Genomic DNA, 9,900 nt, shown 5'->3' on the forward strand with positions numbered 1-9,900 from the left:
CCCTCCAGCACGGGGAGATGAAGACTGAGCTCCTGGGGGGTCAGCACAGCCTGGAGGCCTGGGGCCCCCTGCGGCTCTCTGTGCTCAGGGACACCCACACAGTGGGTGTTCAGGGGCTCTGGCCACAGAGTGGGCTGGTCACGCTGTGGTGAGATTCAGCGGAGCCACCGCCCAGCCGATGGCCTTAGACATAACCGTGCTCTGGGTGAAGGTTAGGCCTGCCACTTGGTCTCAGTGAGGTCTCCTGGGCAGGGTGGAACAGCACAAGTGTGTCACTGTGTTCACATCTCAGCCAATATGGAAGCCAGAGGCCATACTGCCCTCATAACTTTCCTGTTTTTGTCTTTTAAATCGAGATAGTGTTGCATCTGCCAATTGAGACACCAGGGGAAGGATAAAGGGGACTGTGACCAAACAGGGGCCCAAGTTTGCCTTGGTGACTGTCTGCCCTGTAAACCAGGAATACCAGGTCATCCCAGGGACTTGAGGAGTTGGCTCTGTGACACACGTGATTCCCTTGCAGAAGAAAAGCAGGCTCGCACCCCTGTCTGGGAACCAGGGGAAACACCCTCCAAATGCCCTCATTTGCTCTTCTGCAGGTGCCTCCGTGTGAGGAGGTTTGGGTGCAGGGCAGCTCAGCTGTCTCAAGGGGCCGGCGACACCTGTGTGGGTGGCAGGCCTCTGGGCTCCCTCTGTCCCCCCTCTGTCCCCACCGCCCCTACTCATCACCCACCCAGGCTCTGGTGCGTGTTCCTCTGGGGACGAGGTCCTGCTTACTAACTAGGGGCACTGTGGGGTTCTGTACCCCATTGCCACGCCCCTGGCCTCTTATGGGGTTGGGTGGCCGTCTCAGAACCAGACACGGCAAGGTGTGAAGCTCCGCTGGTTTTCGGGGTGTACTGCAGAGGCGTGGAGCAGAGCGTGGCCCTCTGATTACCAGCTGGGCTTCTCCTCACTGGAAACCACGGTCTTCCTCTCAAGCCCCTCCATCAGGGGTGTGAGGCCCTATCCTGGACATGCTGGACTGTCCCTGGTCTAGTGGGGTCCTTAGTGTAGGGTGATGCCATGTCACCTCCATGGCCACAGGACAAGAGCGCCGAGGGGACTGCTGCGATAGCCACGTGAAGTCACAGAGGCTGGGCAGGATGTGAGTGGCTGCTCTGGGACACCAGTGTAGGGGGCCTGTGCTGGGTCCCGGGACTTGGAGCCCGTCCTGGGAGCCCAGGGTCACTGAGGATTGGAGAGGGTGAAGTCTTGACTCCCTCCAAACCTTACTGTTGCCGAAGAACAGCTGTCTGACCCCAGTCCTCATCGGCTGGGTTGGGAGGGGTCTGGGCCATGGGGAGCCCTCAGGAACACATTGATGCTGTCCTCTTGGGAGGAGGGCCTGGGCTAGACAGCATGGGAGTGGCTGTCACAGGGCCAGCTCCGCCTCGTGTCTTGCCTCTCCCACACACAGCAGGTGGCCCTTCCGCTTTCCACCATGTGTAGGGGCCCTTGCCAGAGAAGCCACCTGACCTTGGACTTCCTGGTGTCCAGAACTGTGAGTCAAAGCAAACCTCTATTCTTTATAAAATATCCGGACTCAGGTGTTCTACTGCAGCAACGAGTCAAGACACCCAGTTGCAGCAGGTCTGCTAGAGCCTCCCTTTCTTATCCTCTCTCCAAACCTCACAGAGAACTCCCAGCCACTGAGTACAAGAGACTCTCCAGCTCCTGAGAGTGTGGAGTAGATAGAATGTTCCAGGAGCAGGCATCCCTTTCCTCAGGTCCTGTCTTGGTTTCCAGGCAGTGTTGCTGGCCCTCGTCTAGAGGACCCATGTCTTCAAGGTTCTGGGAAGCTCACTGTGGGGTGTGCGGAGGAGCTTAGTGTGAGAGATGCCCACGGGTGCTGGTGTGACGTGACCCACGCGAGACCCAACTTATGAGGGGGTGTGGTGGCAGGTGTCAGCCTGGGGGTCAGCATTTGTGGTAAGTCATGTTGGTCCTTCTCCACTGACCTACACTGCCTCAGCATGTGATGTGACCCTGGGACTCCACGTCACCTGGGACTGTCACACACTCATGCACCTGGGGGTATGTAGGTATGGGGGCAGGCTTTTAAGGACAGACAGCTAAGGTAGGTGACGGCGGTGGGCCGAGTGGCTACGCGTCTGTCACTGGGTAAGTGCTGGGTGCACAGTCTCCCATGAAGTTTTATTATTCCTGAATGACAGCATCGGTATTAATTAAAAAGGTCCACAGATAAAATGCATTTTGGGGAGTAGTTTTGGCTTCATTATTTATTAAACTTGGCAGACATTAAGTTAGTATTTTCATTTTGATGTATCCCCTCGGGTATGCACCACGAACTAAAATATAATCTAAATATAAAGCACTCTGGTGCCGTATACCATCTCTGTACCTCACAACACACCAGACACCGCGGCGTCTTACAAAGTCCACTCTAAATATGAGGGCGACTCCCAAAGCCGGGACCGGGGTCTCGGCATCTGCTCCTAGTTCCACGGAGCTTCCTGTCACTCACACCTGCCCGTGCTGGTCTCTAAGTGCAAGAGCACTTGGTGTTTAGGTAGCACCATTTGCAATAACTCCAAGGGCTGGGCAGCCTTGAACACCCACTCTCCTGACGACTGTGAGGGAAGCAGACTCAGAATGAGTGGCCCTGAAACTCACAGTCAGGACAGAGCCCAGGCAAAGGCAGGAAGGAACACGAGCCACGCTGGCTGTCCGGTGATCGGAGGATGCACGCGCTCCTGGCTGCACACCCAGGGGCACCCAGCACCTGGCACGGGCAACTCCTGCTGCACCCTCTGAAGAGCCAGCCGCTGCAGCGCCGAGCTTGGCCTCTCTGAGTTTGTCTTTAAAGATGGCAGAGATGCCAGAGTGGGGCTCCCTCTGCTCCACCCAGCAATGGGCCCGGGATTGGGGTCCCCCACGAGGAGGAAACTGTGCAACAAATAGGTACTGTCTCTGTGGCTCATGTGGCAATTAACACAGCACCCGCACCCTGCACCCACTGTTCCTGTCTGTCCAGCCACAGGTCTGCTTCTGTCACATCCCGACCGCCCCGTCCACGGCGAGGGTGACGAAGAAGCGGCTTGCCACCGGCACCAGCATGGGACAAGTCTCCTCTCTCAGAGTGAAAATGCTGATGTACAAATGGTTTAAATTACTTAGAAATTTTAATCACAGACATTTTCCCACTCAACATTCCCACACACGTGGACTCTCCTTTTTTGCACAAACGCTGTATAAGCCGTCTCGCTAAACCTCGCAGCTCTCCTGTGTACACATCCACACCCTCTTCGTTAACACCCGGGGTCTCCAGGGCGGTCCCAGACCAGCTCTCCAGCCCAGAAAATGCAGAGAGAAAAACTGTCTCAAGGAGGCTGGGGGCAGCCGTGGTAAAGGGCAGGAGTGGGAACTGGACAGCTGCTTCTTCTAAGCTCAACTCAGAGACACAACCACACGGAGGAGGGCAAGGGCCAGAGGACCTCTCTCTCTGCCCACTGCTCTCCCAACGTGCCAGCCTGAAGCCAGGCCGTCTGCAGAGCCCGAGGGCAATCGGGAGCTGGCTGGCTGGAGTTCAAAGCAGAGACTTCAAGCCAGCTGGTCACCACACAGGGCTGGAGGGAGGGAGGGCAGAGGGCACGGCCTCAGGCTTTCAAGTGCATCAGAAGAATCAATGTCTTTCCTTTTTTGAAAAGAAAATCTGTAAATGATAAGAAATCCTGGCTTAGAAAAATAAAACCTTCTAAAAACTTCTATCTGAGGACGTTCCACTGCAGAAGAGTCCAAAGGGTGGCGAGAGTGGCAAGCAGCAGCGGCCAGGCTGCAGCTCCCGGTGCCCGGCCGTAAGGGTGGCCGCGACTGTCCTCGGGCGAGTCCTCTGCTCGGGGCGAGGAGGAGGCACACTGCACCAGGGGCATCTGGTAGGAGGTGGCCCTCTTCTCCGGCCTGTCAGGACTGGACCCGTCGCTGGGCCTCTGGCCGTTGAAGAGCAGGTAGCGCCCCCGGGCATCCTGCTCCATCTTGAAGATCTCGTACTCCGTGTGAGGTAGCTTGATGCCCAGGGCCACGCAGCCGTTGGTGTGCGTCACGTCCTGCTGGATGCCCACCTGCCAGGACCCCTCGGCCCCACACTCGTTCCCGTTGAAGACGTTGAGGAGCGAGGCTGTGGCGGCATCCATGGGGGTGACCTTCATGTGATTCACTGTGGAGGAGAGAGGAGAGTGTGTAACTCCAAAGGACAATACATGGCGGGGGGAGTAGGCGCTCACCCAGCAAATGCTGGGGACGCTCCATCCCAACCAAGCCTCAGCTCCCTCAAGCACTCTCAGGGGGGAAGAGTCCCCATGTCATCTGAGTGGGAGTCACAGGAAGACAACCACCCAGGCCACCCAGGCTTCCACGTCCCAAGACGGGGCGGGGGAGCCGGGTCTGACTGAAAGCAGACTCTTCCCTATTCCCCAAAGGACCAGCACTGACACTGTCTTAGGCAAGACCAGCCTCCTAGGGAGGCTCCTGATTAAGGATGCGGGGACTGCAGGTCACACAGCTGCTACACAGCCGTACATGGGGGGCTTGAGCAACTTCGGATCTGGGAATCTTGGGGGTCCTGGAGCCAACTCCCTGTGGATCCTGAAGGGTGACTGCACCCGGCAGGGGTGGCCAGGAAACAGACCACCCTCAGGCGCAAATGCAAAGCCCAGTCTGCGGCGGAGCAGGCTTCTGGGTTTAGCATCAGCCTGTGTGGGAGACTTCTGAGCTGTCTGTTTGGGAGGCAAGAATATTCAATAAAAGCTGGAATTTTGTTTTGATGAAAAAGTGTTGTGATGTCTAAAAGCGTCAGATGTCTGTATTAGCCGCAGCATCTCATGAACTAACAGCAGGCCCCTAAGTCGGGCATCTAAAGTGAGTGAGCAGGAAGGCCAGGCTCAGAAACCCTGGCCAGTGGCGAGGCTCTGCCGGCTACCCCAGGGGACTAGCTCCTGTTGGGGACCCAGGGGCTGAGGGGACTGTGGGGAGGGGTGCTTTCTCTCAGCCGGCCCACCGCCTCCTGTGCTGGGGGAGCGAACCTTTCTCTCTAGCAGGGCCCGGGTGGGCAGAGCATGTTAGCCAACAGCTCTAGAACCCACAGGGAGGCCCTCCCAGGTGGCCGTGCCTCTTAACTACAAGGCAGAGCTGACACTGGATATTCAAAGGGGTTCAAACTTAAATCCTGAGACCTCCTTGTTGGGTGACAGTACCCGGCCTGAACTCCCCAGTGCTCATCCCCCCCACCTTCCCCAGGATGATCTTTCACACGCAGGGCCAGCTTAGCTGGGAGGTGACAACTTGGAGCAGCCGAGGGTCACTAACAGTCACTCCTTGTTGCCCACTCAGCATAGAAGCAAGCACAAGGCTCTCAGGGGGACAGCTCAGGATGGCCATAAGGTGGTGGCAAAAAGAAAACGCAGATTGAGTCTCACTGGCAGTGACAGCCTCTTGGGCCACACCCACAACTGCCAACCTGGTGGCACCTCTGCCACCCTGGAGCCCGCAGGACCAGACCCCGCAGCCGGCCCTGCTGCGAGCAGGAGGGGCTCGGGGTGTTTGAAGGTGGCCTTCTGATTTGTCCCCAGCATCCCCGGCACAAGAGGCCCCACTGAAGCCTGGTGACAGCGCGGGCAGCCGCCTACCTTTGAACACGAACTCGGTGCCGCCCAGGACCCTGGAGGAGAGCACGCCGCGGCTGTAGCGGCCCCGGGCGTAGATGGTGAAGGTGGGGTGCTTGCACACGGGGTCCGAGTAGTGGTAGTAGTGTCCCTCCCAGGTGTGGTTGTTGTCGTGGAAGATGAAGTGGCGGGTGAGGAAGAGGACCTCGGGGCGCACCTCGCAGCGCTGGCTCACCCACTCCCCGTGCAGTCCGATGGTCAGCTCGGCCTTGGGGGGCAGGATGGGAGGGTGGTGCTCGTCCGACCGGTAGATGATCCGACAGGCGATGCAGGCGTGGTCATGGTTCTGTGGGCAAGAAACCAACGGGTCTCAGAGACCACTGAGCCCCCACGCTGGGTCCCCCCGTCACTTATCACGCGAACTCCCCAGGGGCACCTGGAGCCGGGCTGCGGTGCCCGAGGAGAGGTGCGGGTGTGCTGGACGAGGGTGTGTACCAACGCCCAGTGGGCAGACCTGCCTAATGGCCCAGCTGTGACAGGGGCTCTCTTTAGGCTCCTAGCAGGTTTCCAGACCACAAAGGATGGCCACAATCACCAATCCACAACCCATAAGTGCTGGCGGGTGCGCGGCAACTGGAACCCTTGCGTCCTGTCGGTGGAAACAGCACAGAGTCCTTCAGAACAGTGAGGCGGCCACTCAGATTGGCCAACAGCTACTAAGTGAGAACAGCGCCCTGGACGCGGACTAGTACACCCAAGGGACCCTGGACGCAGACTCGGATGTTGAAGGGCCCTGGATGCGGACTGGTACCCTCGAGGCTCCTGGGATGCAGACTCAAACGCCCGAGGAGCCCTGGACACAGAATCGGAGGCTGAGAGGCCCTGGATGAGGATTCAGATGCCTGCGGGGCCTTGAACGCAGACTCAGATGCTGAGGGGCCCTGGACAAGGACTCGGATGCTCGAGGCACCCTGGACGCAAACTGGTATACCTGTGTTCACAGCATCATTCACAGGAACAAAAGGTGTGCACCAATGCCCCGTCCACAAACGGACAGAAACCAATCGGGCCTCTGTTCACACTGAATATCGCTGACACCTGCTAGCACACGGATGGACTTGAGGACACGAGCCAAGGGAAAGGACGAGCCTGGAGCCGTGAAACTCAGAGGCAGGAGTGGATGGTGGCCATCAGGCCTGGGGAGGACGGGTAGGTGTGGGGTCTGCTGGGCGGTTTCCAGTCAGCAAGATGAAGGGAGCCCGGGCTGGGAGTGGACAGGGCTGCACATCACATCATGGATGTAAGGAATCCCTACACCCTTCAAACCGTCAAGAGGGCGTGGACATCAGGAGAGCGGGTATGGCCCAAGTCCCAGGGCACCTCCGAGCCAGGGCCTGACTTCCCTGGACATGGAGCGGCACCCACAGGGTAGTCCCAGGGCCACGGGGCTCACAGAACACTGACCTCTGGAGTCATGCTGCCCTCTGATCAGGGCTGCCGTGGGCAGGGGACCAGGCCGCTCCCGTTCCCGGGCACCTTGGCTCCCCAGCCCCATCTTCCAGCCCAAGCAGGTGTCCGCTTGAGCCCAGCGTTTGACTCCCTGAGTCAGAGACCCAGTCAGCAAGGTGGCTCACGACTGGGGACGCTGCTGTTCTGGAGAGGGTGGGCAAGGTAGGGGTTCCCAGCTGTCCCCTCTACATTCCCACCCAGCAGCTCTCTGGGCTCAGGAGTGGGGACTCCGCATTCCTCAGGTGAGCTGAGCTGCAGGTTGGGAGTGTTCCTTGCTAATGCACTGTGGCCCATGATGACCATATTCACAGGCAAAGTCCTTGCTGCACCCTGGGCCTGGGTGCTTTGTTGCTGTGGCCTCCTCGAGGGTTCTGAGGACACAAGGGAGAACTCACACTGCTGTGCAGCCCGAGCTCAGCAGGGAGCTGCCCTCAGCAGGCCACGGTGAGACACAGGGAGACCCCAGGTATGGCCCACCAGGGCCGTTCAGGCCAGGGGCCAGCCATGGCTTCATGGCTATGGCCACGGGAGAGCCTCTCACTTGTTAAACCTCCTCCTTCGTGCATTATGGTCACTTGCATAACTGCCAGAAAGAAGGACTTTCAGGCCAAGGTGGTTCTCACACAGGACACCTGCTTGGGGGTGAAGCCCAGGTAAGCGGCCTGCTCCCCATTCTGGGCCACTTTCAGATGCCCGTAAGGTGAATAAAGACACTGAGTTAAGAGAGCAGCGCCAGGGAGGAGCTCTGCCCTTACGCATTCCCCTAGTCAATTACTATTGGCTGCAAGTTCTGAAATGTTCACCTTCAAAGACAGGTTCTGACATTTAAAGTCCAGAACGGAAGGTTAACGAAATGCCTGTCTTGCCCAGCGGGGGTCCTGCACTTCCATCAGGGCAGGGACATCTCGGTGGCCTGCAAAGTCCTCACCAACTGCCTGTTGTCCTGGCTCCCAGGCCCTCACTGGCCAGAGAAACCCAGCCCAGAACTTGTACTCAGCTCACTAAGATCTCACAGGACAGGGGGGATCCTCTCCTGGTTCTGTTCACAGAGACATTTAGGGTGTACAGGGACCAGCATCTGGCCAGGTATCACCCGTGGGGGCTGCCACATTCTGGAAAGAGGAGCCACGTTCGGTGGGAGCAAGAAGGGCGGGGCCCCTGAGTTTAAGTCCCCCACAAGGGCCACAGGCCCTCCCTTCTGAGCTCACAGCCAGCAGGAATGCGTGCTAGCCTCTGTCCCTGCAGTCCTCAGGGGCTGCCTCGGCTTTGTCCTTCACCCGACCACCCCAGCCACTCCCCACAACTAGGTCTTCCATCTGTGATTCAGAAGTTTAAAACATCAACTGTGCCTACTTCGTTTCTGGCCATTCTGGAAGATGAGCATCTCAATCCATGGAAAGATTTGGTTTTCCCGTCAAATACCAGTGTCAACTGAGGGAAGACTCAGAAGGCCGCCTGGACAGGGAAGAAGGGATCTTAGCTCTGCAAACAATGCTGCTAGTGGTGAGGTTAAGGCCTCTGGTTCTGTCAGGAGAAGGTCCAGGAGAGGGGTGGTGGACACAGCTGTGACCCAGGCTGTCCAGAACAGCACCACGCCTGAGTGCTGTACTTGGTGCTTCAGAAGATCTCTGCTTTAAGAGCAACAGGCAGGGGTCCTGAGCTCCAGATGAGAACCTGGCTGGCCAGCGGTCATCTCAAGAGGATGCTGGTCATGGATGGTGCTTCTGTTGGTGGCAGAGAAAAGCCACCAGCCCTGGCTTCCACCAGTTGGGTCTGGGAGTTCAGGGTAGTGCACAGGGACTAGGACCTGGCTGGTATGTGCTGGTCTCCCTAAATTCCTTTTGCTCCTTTTGTTTCACTGTAGTAAAAAAATGCCTAATCAGTGGCACTGAGTGTGCTCACACTGATGGGCAGCCCTGGCCACCTCCCTCTCTAGAGCTCTGCACCTTCCCCAGTTGAAGCTCTGGTCCACTGAACACTGCCTGTGCCCAGCCCACAGCCCTACCCACTCATCTCTCTGAATCTGACTACTCTGGGTATCTCTTATGAATGCGATCACACAGACACACAGATTTTTTTGGGGGGGTGGGGGGGTGGGGACTGGCTTGTTTCATTAGCACAATATCCTCCAAGTTCATCCAGGTTATTGCCTGTGTCACAATTTCCTTCCTTTTTAAGGCTGAATAATGTTCCACTGAGGTATAGAGTGGGGGTGAGGGAGGGAGAGAGGGAGGGAGAAGGGGAGAAGCGGGAGGGAGAGGTGGGAAGAGAGAGGGGAGAGGGAGAGAAAGGGGAGAGAGAGAGAGGGGAGGGGGAGGGAGAGAAGGGGGAAAGGGAGGGAAGAGAGAGGGAAGGTTAGAGAGAGGGGAGAGGGAGAGGGGAGAGAGAGAGGGAGAGGTGGGGAAAGGGAGGGAGGGTTAGGGAGAGAGAAGGAGAGAGGGAGAGGGGGGGGAGAGGGAGACAAGGAGAGAAAGGGGGAGAGGGGGAGGAAGGCTGGGAGGGAGAGAAAGAGGAGAGGAAGGGGAGAGAGAGAAAAGGAGGGGAGAGAGGTGGGGAGAGGGAGAAGGGAGGGAGGGGAGAGAGAGAAAAGGAGGGGGGAGAGGTGGGGAGAGGGAGAAGGGAGGGAGGGGAGAGAGAGAAAAGGAGGGGGGAGAGGTGGGGAGAGGGAGAAGGGAGGGAGGGGAGAGAGAGAAAAGGAGGGGGGAGAGGTGGGGAGAGGGAGAAGGGAGGG

The 9,900-nt window shown here is 58.1% G+C and overlaps 1 protein-coding gene across 1 annotated transcript in view; it reads right to left on the bottom strand.

Annotated features, from left to right (window-relative positions):
• Positions 1-3,166: 3,166 nt before the first annotated feature.
• The window catches only part of Apcdd1 (APC down-regulated 1), a 33,339-nt gene continuing 26,605 nt past the window's right edge, over positions 3,167-9,900 (bottom strand). The window contains exons 4-5 of the mRNA XM_078030441.1: positions 5,685-6,006; positions 3,167-4,216 (exon numbers count right to left, since the gene is read on the bottom strand). Coding sequence (XP_077886567.1) covers positions 3,768-4,216; positions 5,685-6,006 — 771 coding nt within the window. The 3' untranslated portion in view covers positions 3,167-3,767. The remainder of the gene's footprint in view (positions 4,217-5,684; positions 6,007-9,900) is intronic.

This window comes from Ictidomys tridecemlineatus, chromosome 13 (assembly GCF_052094955.1).
Source record: "Ictidomys tridecemlineatus isolate mIctTri1 chromosome 13, mIctTri1.hap1, whole genome shotgun sequence".
Classification (NCBI taxonomy): Eukaryota; Metazoa; Chordata; class Mammalia; order Rodentia; family Sciuridae; genus Ictidomys; species Ictidomys tridecemlineatus.